General features: G+C 37.6%; 4 protein-coding genes across 4 annotated transcripts; 2 read left to right on the top strand and 2 right to left on the bottom strand.

The window, feature by feature from the left end:
• Positions 1-7,810: 7,810 nt before the first annotated feature.
• On the top strand, positions 7,811-8,668 carry BX664DRAFT_206244 (uncharacterized protein). Its single transcript, XM_051540144.1, has 3 exons — positions 7,811-7,881; positions 7,968-8,376; positions 8,452-8,668. Coding segments are annotated over exons 1-3 (480 nt in total). The 5' UTR covers positions 7,811-7,879; the 3' UTR covers positions 8,521-8,668.
• Positions 8,669-13,094: 4,426 nt separating this feature from the next.
• BX664DRAFT_341981 (uncharacterized protein) lies at positions 13,095-13,491 on the top strand. The gene has a single exon (XM_051547075.1). It carries the CDS (start codon positions 13,120-13,122, stop codon positions 13,348-13,350), a length of 231 nt encoding a protein of 76 aa, XP_051396704.1. The 5' UTR covers positions 13,095-13,119; the 3' UTR covers positions 13,351-13,491.
• A 430-nt stretch (positions 13,492-13,921) lies between these two features.
• Positions 13,922-15,836, bottom strand: BX664DRAFT_317870 (uncharacterized protein; the record flags this gene model as incomplete). The annotated part of the gene is made up of 4 exons (XM_051542773.1): positions 13,922-14,478; positions 14,954-14,997; positions 15,542-15,633; positions 15,753-15,836. 4 exons carry the CDS (start codon positions 15,834-15,836, stop codon positions 13,922-13,924), a joined length of 777 nt encoding a protein of 258 aa, XP_051396705.1.
• Positions 15,837-16,158: 322 nt separating this feature from the next.
• Positions 16,159-16,941, bottom strand: BX664DRAFT_341985 (acyl-CoA N-acyltransferase). The gene has a single exon (XM_051547076.1). The coding sequence runs from the start codon at positions 16,884-16,886 to the stop codon at positions 16,344-16,346; it is 543 nt and encodes a 180-aa protein (XP_051396706.1). The 5' UTR covers positions 16,887-16,941; the 3' UTR covers positions 16,159-16,343.
• Between the last annotated feature and the right edge of the window lie 18 nt (positions 16,942-16,959).

The following is a 16,959-nucleotide window of genomic DNA, read 5'->3' on the forward strand; positions in this document are numbered from 1 at the left end:
GAGAAATTCCTGTGTTTGGGAAGGAGTGAGTATGCTTTTTTCTTGGTTGATAATGAAACCCAATGACGTTAGATGTTTTATTACCCTTGTTGATGTCTTCACTAAATCTTCCTTTGATCTTGATAAGAGACAGATATCGTCGAGGTAGTATACGAGCCTTACACCTTCTCTTCTTAATGGTTCGACAGCGTAACGAATCAGTTTTGAAAACACCCTGGGAGCTACATTGAGACCGAATGCCAGAGACTTGTATTGGTAGACCTTGCCTTCGTTTTTGAAAGTGAGGAATTTTCGATATTGAGGATTGATGGGTACCACTGTATAAGCATCCTTTAGATCTATCTTGCATAAATAGTCGCCTTTTTCGATTAGATCCCTTAACGCTGGTATGCCTTCCATCTTGAAGTGATCGCATTGGATGTACTGATTCAATCGTTGACAATCTAATATCGGGCGTCTTTTGTTTGGTTCCTGGATTGTGAAGAATCTTGAGAGGTAATCTTCTGATCCTGATGGCATGGGTTCGATGATGCCGGCCGTAAGAAACTTTTGTACTGCATCGTTGATTGCTGATTGATCTTCTGGTGTTGTTTTTGTTGGTGTGAGTCTCCAAGGTATTGGTTGGTTCGCAAATTGTAGTTTGTATCCTTCTTGTACTACCGATATGGGCCATTTGTGATTTGTAATTTTTCCCCAATTTTTTGGAAACTTGTTAAACGACCTCCGGGAAGAATGCCGTCTTTTGGAATGGAATAGTGCTGTTGCTGTTGTTGTTGCTGTTGTTGTTGCTGTTGTTGTTGCTGTTGTTGTTGTTGTTGTTGGAGTGAACATAGAGGAAGTGTTGGTGTTGTAAGTTGAGTGTGTGAGAGATGTTGTAGTGAGGTCGATTGTTGGGTTATGTTGAATCGGTTGTTGTTGGTGCTGTTGTTGTTGTTGAGGTGTTGTTTCCTTGTTGGGAGAAAGACGCACCCCGTCCTCTTCCTCGTCCATGAAAATATTGTCCTCTTCCATTCCCACGCCAATTAATTGTACCTCGTGATCCTCGTCCACGGAAATCACTGTTGTATCCCCCTCTGAATCCTTTGTTGTTGCTTGAGGTGCTTTGTAAAATTCTTTGTTCAAATCGAGCTTTGTGAATTTGTTCAACAAAAGATGTGTCGAATGATGCCTTTGTTTTCCCTTCATCAGCTGATATGGACTCCAGATGTTTGAGACTTGCTGGCAGTTTGAGTGCTTTGAGTGCGATTTCTCGGGCTTCTTGTTCCTGGAATTTTGCTGATCCAAATCCAAAGACTGCGAGTCGTTCTGCTTGTTGAATAGTGGTGAGGAAGGTATCTCGGTCACTTTGAGTATTGAAGGTTGTTCGATTGTTGCTATTGAGGTATTGTAAGTTTTCATATAATTCGGTACATGCTCTTGCTTGTATTCTTGTCGTTTCCGTAAGTCGATGGATGGTTGTAACAAGCTGATAAGCGTCCACTTTCCATTGTTTGAGGTCAGTGACGAATTCTTTGTTGATTTGTTCTGGTTTATTCCATTCTTCGTTGTTGTATTTGTGGGTTGTTCTCCTGAATGTTTTGAAGTTTTCTCGATGTTGGGCCATTGAAGTTTCGTCCAAGGCTTGGGTGATTGTTGGAGGTAATTCAGAACCGTTGTATCGTTCTTCCTGTTCCTGTAGTCTCGTACGTTCGAGCTGACGTACAATTTCTTCCACTTCTTCTCTGGTGAAAACTTGTTGTGGTTGTTCATTGTTGTTGATATGTTCCATAGTATTTCCACGGTGCGCGGCTTTGAAAGATATAGGGAAGAAAAAAAAAAAAAAAAATTTAAAATTGGAAAATAAAGCGTGGCTCTGAGAGCATCTACCACATTGGAAGTCGGAGTGGAGCCAACTGAGGTTGTTATAGGCACGACTAACAATCAAAGTTGTCGCTCAATTTATCAAAGTTGTCGCTCAATACAATCAAAGTTGTCGCTCAATTTATCAAAGTTGTCGCTCAATTTGTCGTTGTTAGTCGTGCCTATAACAACCTCAGTTGGCTCCACTCCGACTTCCAATGTGGTAGATGCTCTCAGAGCCACGCTTTATTTTCCAATTTTAAATTTTTTTTTTTTTTTTTTTCTTCCCTATATCTTTCAAAGCCGCGCACCGTGGAAATACTATGGAACATATCAACAACAATGAACAACCACAACAAGTTTTCACCAGAGAAGAAGTGGAAGAAATTGTACGTCAGCTCGAACGTACGAGACTACAGGAACAGGAAGAACGATACAACGGTTCTGAATTACCTCCAACAATCACCCAAGCCTTGGACGAAACTTCAATGGCCCAACATCGAGAAAACTTCAAAACATTCAGGAGAACAACCCACAAATACAACAACGAAGAATGGAATAAACCAGAACAAATCAACAAAGAATTCGTCACTGACCTCAAACAATGGAAAGTGGACGCTTATCAGCTTGTTACAACCATCCATCGACTTACGGAAACGACAAGAATACAAGCAAGAGCATGTACCGAATTATATGAAAACTTACAATACCTCAATAGCAACAATCGAACAACCTTCAATACTCAAAGTGACCGAGATACCTTCCTCACCACTATTCAACAAGCAGAACGACTCGCAGTCTTTGGATTTGGATCAGCAAAATTCCAGGAACAAGAAGCCCGAGAAATCGCACTCAAAGCACTCAAACTGCCAGCAAGTCTCAAACATCTGGAGTCCATATCAGCTGATGAAGGGAAAACAAAGGCATCATTCGACACATCTTTTGTTGAACAAATTCACAAAGCTCGATTTGAACAAAGAATTTTACAAAGCACCTCAAGCAACAACAAAGGATTCAGAGGGGGATACAACAGTGATTTCCGTGGACGAGGATCACGAGGTACAATTAATTGGCGTGGGAATGGAAGAGGACAATATTTTCATGGACGAGGAAGAGGACGGGGTGCGTCTTTCTCCCAACAAGGAAACAACACCTCAACAACAACAACAGCACCAACAACAACCGATTCAACATAACCCAACAATCGACCTCACTACAACATCTCTCACACACTCAACTTACAACACCAACACTTCCTCTATGTTCACTCCAACAACAACAACAACAACAGCAACAACAACAGCAACAACAACAGCAACAACAACAGCAACAGCACTATTCCATTCCAAAAGACGGCATTCTTCCCGGAGGTCGTTTAACAAGTTTCCAAAAAAATTGGGGAAAAATTACAAATCACAAATGGCCCATATCGGTAGTACAAGAAGGATACAAACTACAATTTGCGAACCAACCAATACCTTGGAGACTCACACCAACAAAAACAACACCAGAAGATCAATCAGCAATCAACGATGCAGTACAAAAGTTTCTTACGGCCGGCATCATCGAACCCATGCCATCAGGATCAGAAGATTACCTCTCAAGATTCTTCACAATCCAGGAACCAAACAAAAGACGCCCGATATTAGATTGTCAACGATTGAATCAGTACATCCAATGCGATCACTTCAAGATGGAAGGCATACCAGCGTTAAGGGATCTAATCGAAAAAGGCGACTATTTATGCAAGATAGATCTAAAGGATGCTTATACAGTGGTACCCATCAATCCTCAATATCGAAAATTCCTCACTTTCAAAAACGAAGGCAAGGTCTACCAATACAAGTCTCTGGCATTCGGTCTCAATGTAGCTCCCAGGGTGTTTTCAAAACTGATTCGTTACGCTGTCGAACCATTAAGAAGAGAAGGTGTAAGGCTCGTATACTACCTCGACGATATCTGTCTCTTATCAAGATCAAAGGAAGATTTAGTGAAGACATCAACAAGGGTAATAAAACATCTAACGTCATTGGGTTTCATTATCAACCAAGAAAAAAGCATACTCACTCCTTCCCAAACACAGGAATTTCTCGGTTTTCAATTCAACACCAAGAAGATGATGATCACAGTACCATCACAAAAGATACGGAATCTACTGAAAAGGATCAAACAAGGCTCATCACCAATACCAAGATCATGCAGATGGGTAGCAAGTCTTCTGGGGAAAGTGACATCCATGTTACCAGCGATAGGAGAAGCACTTCTACACATACGACATATACAAAGGGATCTAGCACGCTCACTACTCCAAAATCACCAAAACTGGGAGAAGAAATGCCATCTCTCTCAAAAGAGCCAAGAAGAACTCCAATGGTGGAAGAAATTTGCAACGACAAAGAATGGTCTTCCGATACACACATTACCAGTAGTACCACCGACAATCACGATACATACCGACAGTTCAGGCACAGGTTGGGGGATCAGCTCTCCATTCATCAAGACATACGGGTTTTGGACAAAGGAGGAACGTTCAACATCAATAAACGTAAGAGAATTGAAGGCGATTTACTTTGCTCTGAAACTCCATGCAACAAGATTCAAAGGGTGTACGATCAGGATATGCACCGACAACATGACAGCGTTAAAATACACAACAAAATTTGGGGGAACAGCATCGTTTCTACTTCAGGATCTAGCAGTACAAATACAGGACATTTGCAACAATCACAACCTTCAAGTGACATATCAACATGTACCAGGAATAATCAACACAACTGCCGACCAATTATCACGAACAAAACAACCATTGTACGAACAACAGATACCACCACGGATGTTCCAGGAAATTCAAAGAAGATGGGGACCTTTGAAGATAGACGCGTTTGCAGCATCTCACAACAACCAGTTAGCAACATATTGGAGCCTGAGACCAGACCCACAAGCACAAGCACAGGATGCATTTCAACAACGTTGGCTGAAGAAGGGAATGTATCTGAATCCACCTTGGAAATTGATTCCTCGAACCATACAGATGATCAAGACACAGCATCTGAAACAAGTAGTATTAGTAACCCCTTATTGGCCGAGTCAATTTTGGTTCCCAATGATCTTACGAATGAGACATCTGGACCACCCAATCATCAAGCCAATCAACAACAGATTCTCCCTAGCCGCTTGGATATTATCAACAAAGGAAGACAAAAACAAGGTAGGATGTCTGAAGGGGAAATCAATTATTTATCAACATCTACAAGGAAAGGCACTCAAGATGCGTATGACAACGGTTGGAAACTTTGGCAACAATGGTGTTTAAAACAAGTCCCTCAGAAAGATCCACAACAGTATGATGTAACCCACGTATTTCAGTTTTTATCCACCAACAGTCATTATAGTTGTACTCACCTAAATACACTACGTTCTTCCATCGCTTCAGTATTCCGTATATTACATCCAGAAGAAATACCAATTGCATCACAACCTCTTATTCAAGATTTTTTCGCAGCAAAACGGAAATCAGAAGTAAAGATTCCCACCACTCAACAATTATCAACCTGGGATACAGACAAGTTAACAACATATATTAAATCTACATGGCCGTCATCGGAAGAGTTACAACTCTGTTACCTTCAACTCAAGACACTTGCTCTACTTTGCTTATCAACGATGGCAAGACCGAGATCGGATATAGGAAGACTACAATCTAGAGATGTTCAATTTCACTTCAATCAAGGAAAAATCAGTAGTGCTACTATTCATTTTAGGGAACCCAAGGAAACACAAATAAAGACCTCCCAACTTGGTACAATACAAGATCAACAACTATGCCCAGTACATACATTATTTACTTTCGTCTCCAAGACACAACATTTACGTACAACACTAGCTGAAGATCACACCTTGTTTTTGGCCTATATACAGAAACCGGAGAAGATCACGTCGATTCGTCCATCAACTGCAGCAAATTGGTTAAAGGATGTCATGTCTAGGGCAGGGGTGGATACCATAGCGTATAAAACACACTCAATCAGATCAGCAGCGAGTACCAAAGCGGTTGAAAAAGGACATTCAATTCAAGCTATCAAGGAACATGCAAATTGGAGTCTCAATACCAATACCTTTGAAAAATTCTACTATAAACCTAGGAAACAAGCATCATCAAGTACAAGAATAACAAATTCAATTTTATCTACGGAGAACTCTACCACATTGGAAGTCGGAGTGGAGCCAACTGAGGTTGTTATAGGCACGACTAACAATCAATATGTTGGCGAAACGAAGACTGAAGATGTGGTAGATGCCCGCCCCTGGTACCGTCGTTTACTCCATTAGTTTAGTATTATTTAGTTAATTTTAGTTTCTTCATTAGTACCCTTCCCAAAAAAAAAAAAAAAAAAAAAAAAAAAATTGAATTGTATAACTTAGCTAGCATTGAAAGATATAGGGAAGAAAAAAAAAAAAAAAATTTAAAATTGGAAAATAAAGCGTGGCTCTGAGAGCATCTACCACATCTTCAGTCTTCGTTTCGCCAACATATTGATTTCTGGATGATTTCTGGATGATTTTTGGATGCCAGCAAAAAAAAGAAAGAAAAGGCATCGTTGTGTCAAAAACGACAAATTGAGCGACAACTTTGATTTCTGGATGATTTCTGGATGATTTTTGGATGATTTTTGGATGATTTTTGGATGCCACTAAAAAAAAAAAATGTCGCTGTGTCAAAGTGACAGATTGGTGTGACAATTTTGATCTTTGGACAATTTTTGGATGATTTTTGGATGATTCTGGACCAGCAAAAAGATCATCCAAAAATCATCCAGAAATCATCCAGAAATCAAAGTTGTCGCTCAATTTGTCGTTTTTGACACAACAATGCCTTTTCTTTTTTTTTTTTTGCTGGCATCCAAAAATCATCCAGAAATCATCCAGAAATCAAAGTTGTCGCTCAATTTGTCGTTTTTGACACAACAATGCCTTTTCTTTTTCTCTTTTTTTTTTTTTTGCTGGCATCCAAAAATCATCCAAAAATCAAAGTTGTCTCATAAATCCATTTACATTTGTCGCAAAACAGTTACACACATGCGTGTACTAGAAATCATCTGCGTGCACCATGAAAACGGTTGGCGTGTGCCAGAAAACCATTTGGCGTGTACTAAAAAACCGTTTGGCGTGAGGTAGAAAAATGATTCACGTGTGCCACAATTCATTTGCACGTCAACTTTTTTTATTTGCACGTTAAAAAAATCCTGCCACCCGCCAAGCGAACGGAAAAAACCAGTACCTTAATCCATCCATTTTAGTAAATTGTTACACGATAATCCGCAGTAGCATTGGCAAATTTTCTTTTTTTTTTCGCGTTTCCCTCTTTTTTTATTTTGCTTCGTTTTTCTTTATTCACATTTCACTTTTTTCCAATAAATCCACTATTTTCATAAATAGGGATGGCATCGGCGGCTCTTCCGATTGCCGGTCAGTGCCAGTTAGCCTGACTGGTTGGCACTGCCATTTCGATCAGGGTTTGACATTGACATTTTTCCAAATTGCCGATGCTGAGTGGCAATTTGCCAGTTGAATTGATTTAGCCAATTGAATTGATTTAGCCAATTGAATTGATTTAGCCGATTGAATTGATTTTGCCAATTGAATTGATTGTGCCAATTGAATTGATTGTGCCAATTGAATTGATTTTGCCAATTGAATTGATTATGCTAGTTATGCCAGTTTAAGCCACGCTGACATTACTGCCTCAAAAACGAGATAAAAGAAGAGGAAGAATTAAATTCACCGTACCTAAGAAAAAAAAGAACGAGAGCAAATTGCATCAAAGGTGTAAAAATACGCAATATGATATGATCATATTGCAATTAATCAAATATTACTGCCAAAGAAGGGGGAGCATGGACAATCTCCGCTATCACCCCTGTCTTTTTTTAACAGATATTTTTTTTTTCTCTCTCTCTCTTTTTTTATCTTTTTTTTTTTTTATTTTGTCTCCTTTTCTTTGCTATTTCCTTACCACTTGTATTCAATTGTCGAGCTCGCAATGTAAGTATTATACAGTGGGACGATCTAATTAAAAGAAAAACTATAGTGTATACTCTAACTGGCTCTCAATCATTATTGTGGAACAGGTCATATTCAGACGAAACCCAAAGTCAACTTAACGATGCTGCCACCACAAGGAGCTCATTACATTTGGACTCCCTAGAAATCGCTTCAAGTCAAACATCGGCAACAACAACAACTGCAACAACAGCAACGTTGACCGGTTTGCGTACAGGTCATGAAAGAAGTACCGTTTGGAAGTATTTCACGAAGGTCAATTGGAACGACACGCTGAAAACTGCTATGTGCAATATCTGTCCATTACCTCCACAAGCACCGCCAATGCAACCAAAAGAAAAGATCAATGGCTATTTCAATTGCTCGAAGGGAAGTACGTATCTACTACTCAATCATCTGCAATCTACCCATCCTGATGTCTGGAAAGAAAAGTTCGAAAAAAAGGATCAGCAGACCGTCATATCGTTTATGAAAAAAGTAAGCTCAAATGGGAAGAAAGTTTTATATTCTAGTTCTATTGCACGTATATTCTAACTTTTTTTGTGTTTACAGGAAGTTCAGCAGCAAAGAATTCAACAACTTACTAGTGAAATGGATTATCGGCAGCAATCAGCCTTTTAGCGAAGTTGAACAAGGGGACTTTGTGAATATGTTGACCTACCTCAAACCTGATCTTCAAGTACCTCACCGACGACAAATTGCAAACATGGTTGAAGATACAGTATATACGAAAGCGAATTAGAAAAAATCAAGTCTTATATAAAGGTATCATATGTTGTACACCTTATTGTATCTTTTCTAACCTCGCTTACCTTTATTGTTGTGAATTAGAACAACACATCTGGATTCTCTTTAACCACTGATGTATGGACATCTATGGACAATACCTCTTTTCTTGCTGTTACCATACGTTTCATCGACAATGATTATATTCTTCATCACATTTTATTGGATTTTGTTCCTTTGACTGGACAACACACTGGGAAATACTTGGCTTCCGTATTGAACAATACAATGCAGTCATATGGAATCGATTTCAACATGGTATAGTAAAAAAAAAAAAAAAAAAGAACTCGATGGAAGTATACATTATTACTGTTACTGTATTTACGATTAATTTTCTTCCCAAGATAAATGCAATAGTGACGGACAATACGAAGAATATGATTAACATGATGGACGAACTGGAGTCGATTGCAATCACTATGAATGGAACTTTCAAGGCTCAGGAACATCATGTGCGGTGCTTCGCTCATACCCTGAATTTGGTAGTGCAGAAGATCATGAACGGTTTGGAAGGACTGGCCTCTGACAGCAGAGACTCTTATTTTGATGACAACGACAGCGACAACTGTAGTAACGAGGATGGTGATGATAACGAGAATGGAACAAGAAATCCGTATATTGGAAACTCAAGCAAACTGGTTTCAAAGGTATGCCCACATATGAGAATTATTGTAATATCATAATTAGATTTACTGCAACTAATACTGTATCCTTCTGGTTATCCTTACACGTAGGTTCGAAAAATCGCAGTCAATTTTAGACGTTCAGCAACAGCAATGGATTATCTCAAACTGATGTGCCAATCCAACGATACTACATTCAAGAAACCAATTGTGGACGTCCCTACGCGCTGGAATTCTACCTATCACATGTTGAAACGATCACTGGAGCTACGACGAGTGTATGACTTGGATACATTCCGTTTTCATTTTACCAACAATGACTGGGCATTGATCGAAGAAATCTGTGGCATCTTGGAGGTACTATATGTAATATAATGTAGTTCATTGCCGGCATTATTGCCTTCGTTTTGTAATGATTTCGTCTATTTCGTATACTAACAGCTTTTTTTTTTTTTTTTTTTTTTTTTTTTTTTTTTTTTTTTTTTTTTTTTTTTTTTTTAGCTGTTTGATATCGCGTCGGAAATGTTATGCGCAGAAGGATACCCAACTCCGAATTATATTATCCCCTACTTCAACCGATTCATTGACTTATTCGAAGACTGCAATGACGCCAACAGCGAAGGCAACAATACCATCAAATCTGCTCTCTCCCAAGGCTGTACGAAATTGATGCAATACTACACCAAGACCGACGATGGACCTTTTGTAATCTTGCTCTTATTCTGGATCCACGATTCAAGCTACATTATCACAAAGATGAAGACTGGCCCGAGGACTATATCAACGCTTCACGACAATTACTAGAAAGTACATACGCAAAATACAAGCAACGTGAACAAATATCATCAATAACAGTAGCACCATCATCAGCATCAGCATCGATAGCCGCAGGATCATCATCATCAACAGCAACAGCACCAGTAGCATCACCATCATCTTTCCGGGCACGCAAAAGAAGAACAGGCATATTTTTGGACGACTTCTTACAAAAAAGCAAACGAGCAGCCGCACGTCAGGAAAACGAAATTGAACAATATCTTTCGGTGCGACATACAAGCAGGATCGATAATCTTATTAGCTGGTGGAAAAGTCAAAAAGGGGCGTATCCTATACTTTCAATGATAGCAAGAGATGTTTTATCTGTACCATGTAAGTTTTTTTTTCTTTTTTTTTCTTTTTTTTTTTCTTTTTTTTTTCTTTTTCTTTTTTTTTCTTTTTCTTTTTTTTCTTTTTCTCTTTTTCTTTTTTTTTTCTTTTTTTTTCTTTTTTTTTCTTTTTTTTTTTCTTTTTTTTTCTTTTTTTTTCTTTTTTTTTCTTTTTCTTTTTCTTTTTTTTTTCACTTTTTTTTTTTAAAAAAAAATAGTAGAGTTGCTGTAGACGATAATACTAACTGGTTTTATTCTGTCTATAGTACTAGTGCTCCTGCTGAGCGAATTTTTTCGCAAGCACGTTTAATGGTTCCTTTCAATCGACAAAATATTGGTGATCAGCGATTTAGAAAGATGTTTCTTTTGAAACAATGGTTTGGCTTAGGAAATGAATTGGAGGCTATTGATGGAATTGCCGATGACAGTGAAGTTTATGGGGATGATATGCAGTGACAACTACCGCTTCTTTTTTTTTAACTTTTTTTTTATTATTATCTACTGATTTATTTATTTATTTATTCAGGCTTAGGAAACGAATTGGAGGCCATTGATGGAATTGCCATTGACAGTGAAGCTTATGGGGATAACATTCAGTGACAACTATCTTTTTTTTTAACTTTGTTTTTTATTATTATTAGATGTTTTTTATTATTTATTTATTTATCCAGTATTGTAAATCTGTAGTTTATTAGAAACATCATCTTGTTATAGTATATTATACTTTATTATTTTACATGTATATCGAATAAACCTAATGTACTTATTACAAACTGCTTTCATGATTTTTTAATATTGTTTTTGGTTGGCAAAATCTGGCACGATTGGCACAATCGGCAAAAACGATGCAATTGGCACAATAAGCAAGGATGATACATTTGGCAAAAATAGTGTGATTGGTAGCACTGGTAAGTTACCAATTGGCATAGGCAATTTGCCAACTATATTGACCGGCAGTTGGCAATTTGCCAATCCTCTATTTCGGCAATAGGCATGCCAATGCCAATGCCAATTGGCAACAACTGGCAACTGGCAAGAAATCTGCCATCCCTACTTATGATGATGGCATTGTCCATATGGACCATATCAATGGGAACCCTGTACCACATCATCCTTGCATGAGGTGGCATAGTGGCTGACCATAGGCGTTTGATCAGGTCTTTTCCTTTTTTTTTTGGGGGGGGGGACCAATGTGTAGGGAGGCTACCAGGGTAACAAAATCACGCATTGTTCTGTACGAAGCATGGTGCCATATTGTGTGATTTATCCATTGTGAAACAACCATATTAGGACCACACTCTCGGGTCAAATTAGATTCATGTACTGATGGACTAGTTTCGATCTTAATGCGCTGTATGTACTGTATATTGTTTTATATTCATTACAGTGATTCTAAATGGGTTTATCATTGCTATTAAAAGTACTAATAAAATATGTTTTATTAATATAATGATTAAGAATAATACTGTATTCAATAACGTCATGATACATAACCAACACCAGTGGTAACTTTATATCGTTGCAAAAAGCAAGTAGTCACTACCATATGTTATCTGAATTTATAGCAATGTACGTATTGTATTCTCGAACAAAGGATAACAAAGAATCTCACTGTATTTCATGTTTTCTTCACTTATCTTTACAGTTGTTTTATATGTTATCATATATGCATACAAACCACCAAAGCTACACACAACCCTAAGATAGGTAAGCTATTGAACCTTCTGAGTGTAAAACTGGAAAAAAAAGGAGCCCAATAGCGCCAAAATACAATGACTTTATTAAAGAATAATGAACAACAGAATAGAGCCATAACAAAGGTTGTATGTATGTGGATTGGTATTTGTATAGTATAATGCAGTGTAGACCAGAATTGTGGTTAGATAAAGTAATGATGGTTTCTGTTAGGACAGTATATGATTATACAAGATGATGGCACATCTTTTTTCCCGGTACATTACTGATGATGAAATATTTAGTCATTTCGGTTCTGATCAATATATTTAACGACTTGTACATGTGTTGTACAACAGCATTCACACGTCGAAGATATTGAGAGCTTGCGGCATTAGCATGATGCTCATGGACTCTTTTTTTTTTTGTATATAGTCACACATGTTTGGCTTAGACAAAAAAGGTGATTAGTGTGTGTACCGTTCACATCATTACTGCTTAAATGTTGAGCCATCTAGATCCTCGCATTTATACATACGCTACAAAGCTTATCTTTAGCCTATACTAGATACAAAATTCCTCCCGCCCCACAATCCACCCGTTCTCTATAGCATTGAAAAAGTAATGCGTCGGTCATTTGCTTTTCCTATAAATCTATATAATAAGTGTATCTTTGGTTGGCGTTTCAATACTCATAGCTAAAGAGGGTGACACTAATCTAGGGCGGGAGAAATTCATCCGTGCATTGGGGCGTTGAAAATTCGTATTCATTGAACACATGTTATAATAATGGTAATTTTGAAAAAGTAAAAATAGCAACAAAAATCTACTTCAATTGAATATGTAAAAGAACCAATTTTGCTGCTTTAATCATTCAAATACGTGACACATTGCATAAAAAGTTGGGTCCTTTTTTTCAATATAAAAAGGGGTCCTTGTTTTTGAACGATCTTCTTTTTCATACGTCAAAAAAAAATACATTTATTATAAACATGTTATTCAAGTTCCTTTTAGCTATTGCCATGATGGTCTGCCTCATGAACGTTGTTAATGCTGGTTTTTGTTGCGGCGACTTTAGTGCCGATTGCTGTGGAAAATGTACCAGTGGTAATGAAAATGGACAAGAATGCACACTCCGTGGTAACCCTCATGACGTGAAATGCGGTGCAAGCTACTGCCCTTCTTATGATACGCAAGGTTGTGAACAAGGATGGAGATGTTAAATGTTTGGCAGCATTAACATTCGCTGCCCTGGTCCCTATTTTTTCTTTTATGGCAGCATGAATAAAAGTTAATCAATTATTAAAAATTTGGTTTAAATGATTCTTTTTTTTCATGAATAAAAGATAATCAATTATTAAAAATTTGGTTTAAATGATTCTTTTTTTTTTTGGCACATTCATTTTTTTTTCCTCTCTTTTTTCCATGTCGTTATTCTTCTGGCTTCTTGAGATCCTAGGATAGTGTTAGTATAGCAAATGAAGGGTTGTAGATTCGGACCGAATGAACACCATGAGGAAACGTTTTCATTGTGGATTTAGGATTTCAAAGGCATCTTTGTGTCGTCGATTGGAGTCGATTGGACGAATAAATGAAAAAAAGGAAAAGGATTATGTGAAGGATTCAAGTGTATGTGATGAATTGACTTTGTAGGTACTGCAAGTGAAACAAACAAGTAGTTTTGTACAGTGCAGCTCTTTTGGCTTGAATAGACACCTTGTTGATGGACTCAATTATTTTTAAATCAGAAATTTAGAAAACCTTGTATTTTTTTTTTTCTTTATTATCTATATGCTACGAGTAATGTTCATTGACATGGTAATTGATAGCAGGATCGTCGCCTTCAATAGTTTTATGACATACAGGACATTCTACTCGGCGAACTTCGCGACTTTTCAATAAAGAAGCGGCATCCACTGGAGCATGACGATAGATAGGCTGATGTTGTTGTTGCTGTAGTGGCTGTGGTTGCTGGTAATTTTGGTAAGTTTGCTGAGTTTGTTGGGGTTGCTGAAATTGTTGCTGCGTAAGGTCAGTTCCGAAGGTAGGTGGAATATAGAAGTTTCCTTGAAGATTGCTGTTTGCATAAGTATTATACCCAGTGTGTGCTGATATAGTTTCTAAGTTTTGCGTAGGTTGCATATTTAATAACCCTTGTTGCTGTTGTTGTTGCGAAGGTAAGAATTGTGGTGGGGGATTTTGTCCAGGTGAATAATAGGAGGAATGTTGTGGGTGTGATTGCTGATAAAGAGAAGTAGAATTACTTTGTAATGGATCAAAGTGAGAAATGGAAGCAGTAGACCAAGGTTGGTGACCTGTCATAGTTCCCGAAGTTTGGTTGAAATGAGTCACTGAATTATTAGAAAAAGAAGGGTATCCAGTCTGATGGGTGGTTGTAGCATGATAAAATGGCTGTTGTTGTTGTTGTTGTTGTTGTGGTTGTTGTGATTGTTGCTGCTGTTGCTGTTGATTCTGCTGCACTTGAAAAATATTGGAGGTGTTGGAGGAACGAAAAGGATTATTGTCCATGATATGTTGCTCTTTTACTTTTGTGTCCTAGGTGTGCGTTGGTTGGTAATTGAGAAAAAAAAAAAAGAAAAGGATAAAAGGAATGGAAAGACTGCGTAGGAAGGAAATATCATTGAATCGCCTTGAAAAATGATTGGATAATTCTTACTTGAATATTATTGGCTAAAATATGGCATTACTGTTTGGATAAGCTTGGCGCTTTGGCAAAAGCAGTACCTCCGAAATTTGGTACCTCTAAACTTCGTCACAAAATTGGAGGTACCTCCAAAATATCGCCACCCCCTCTTTACAAGCTACAAGATTCTTCTATCTGCGCCATATCGATACGGAATGGCAATCGGCTACCGTAAATTGAATATGTTGACGTCGAAAGATGCAGCTTCAGGTTTTTGACAAGTACCCATGGATGACCAATCAATCGACAAAACGGGATTTATCGCTAAACAAGGAGCACATGAATTTCTTAACAATATCAATATGAACAACAACAACAACAACAACAACAACAACAGCAACAATAATAATAATAATAATAACAACAACAACAACAACAACAACAACAACAACAACAATGATTTCTCAACAATGGAGATCGTTCGTCCCTTGGAACAAACATCACTACTTCTGATCCTACCCAGGATATGTGTGATTTTCTTAGTCAATCCATCAACCGTCTACGAATGGTAGAAAAGGACTTGATAAAAAAAAGCAATGATCTGATCATTGAAGGCATCGCTGATGATGAATCATTAGCAACATCTAGGCAACTAAATGCTGTTAGAATTCAAATCGATCATCATATAAAATCCATGCGTAACCATGAATAACTAAGTAAACAAACAAATCATCTTGATGATGATAGATTACAAATACCTTCTGGTTTACCTGTACTCCAATTTAAGTATGATGTCCATCTCAAGGAGAAAAGAGAAGCCTACTCCACGGTGGATCATTTCTTGGATTGCTTTGAAGCTATACTGCATCAACACAGCATTAATCAGGATAAGCATTGGAAATAATGTTTCATCAGCTCAATTGTTAATAACCACGATCGTCTCACTTGGTATAACAATGAGTTAAAAAATAAAAATCTTACTTGGGAACAAGCAAAATTGATCATCAAGAACAAATTTGGTGGCAAACACTCACAAGGCGCGTACTTATCAAAAATCCAAAACATGAAAGTTACGATGTATTATATGTATGAATGCATTCTTTTTATATATGCTTATATTACAGGTACGGAATACGCGGGCCGTTAGGTCTATTTGAACTTTTCTGATTTGCTCTGTTCGAAATTATAGTTTCTATTTTACAAAACATCACCATTATCCAACAGCTGAAAAGGAACTCTTAGCTGTCGTCTTTGCCTTGAAACGTTTTCGAAAATTTTTATTAAATCAACAGTTCACTCTTTTCACTGACAACACTGCCGTTACATAAAATTATTTTCTTCTAAATAAAACACTAAAAAGAATCTCACTTATTTACTGTCGTCTTTTATTTTATATAAAAAAAAAAAAAAAGAAAATACAAAAATACCACATATTGTCACTAGGATAGATATAAAATGCAATAATTCAAAATCTTGTCATTTACAAAACGTTGATGGTGAAATATTATACTTACAATATCTATCCTTATCTGTGCATGTCTACTGTCTATTAGGTATAATTGAAAGAGATAATCAAAGATCTAAGACACAGTCTACCCATGGCTCTGGTCCATGGACGACTTTGGAAATACCGATTTCCTTGAATCCAACAGAGCTGTATAATGCGACCAAATGCGGGCGACTGAGCAATGCCAACCTTTTGTAGGCGCGGATTTGGCGATGTAACCCAACCCAACGAGTCAATAGAGCAGTCGCAATTCCTTGATGTCGGGTATCAGGTGAGACACAGACGCTATGCAAGCACACAGTTTGACCTTCCGGTTGGTTATCGCTCATGGATTCTTCTGTCACAAGGTCTGATGTTGCTACCGTACAACAGATAAACCCTACTATTGTCAAGGAGGTTGTCACATCTTTTTGTTCCTCTGGATTTTCTTGTCGTCGTGCTACCATGAAGAGTAATTCAGGATGATTTGTTTGTTGTGCTGCTAGAATCCTTCTTTTCAAGTTTTCTGGCGATGCTGCTTCATCTGGTGCATACGATCGCGTTTCCAAGTCAATCAAAATGTCTAAATCGTCTAATGTCGCTGCAGAAAAGGTTAGAGATGAGGTCATGTTGAGAAAAAAAAAAAAAGATGTTTATTATTAATTAGAGCAAATAGAGCATAAAGGTCGAAAGAAAGAAAAA

Source organism: Halteromyces radiatus (genome assembly GCF_025201355.1).
Source record: "Halteromyces radiatus strain CBS 162.75 chromosome Unknown BX664scaffold_9, whole genome shotgun sequence".
NCBI classification, from domain to species: Eukaryota; Fungi; Mucoromycota; class Mucoromycetes; order Mucorales; family Cunninghamellaceae; genus Halteromyces; species Halteromyces radiatus.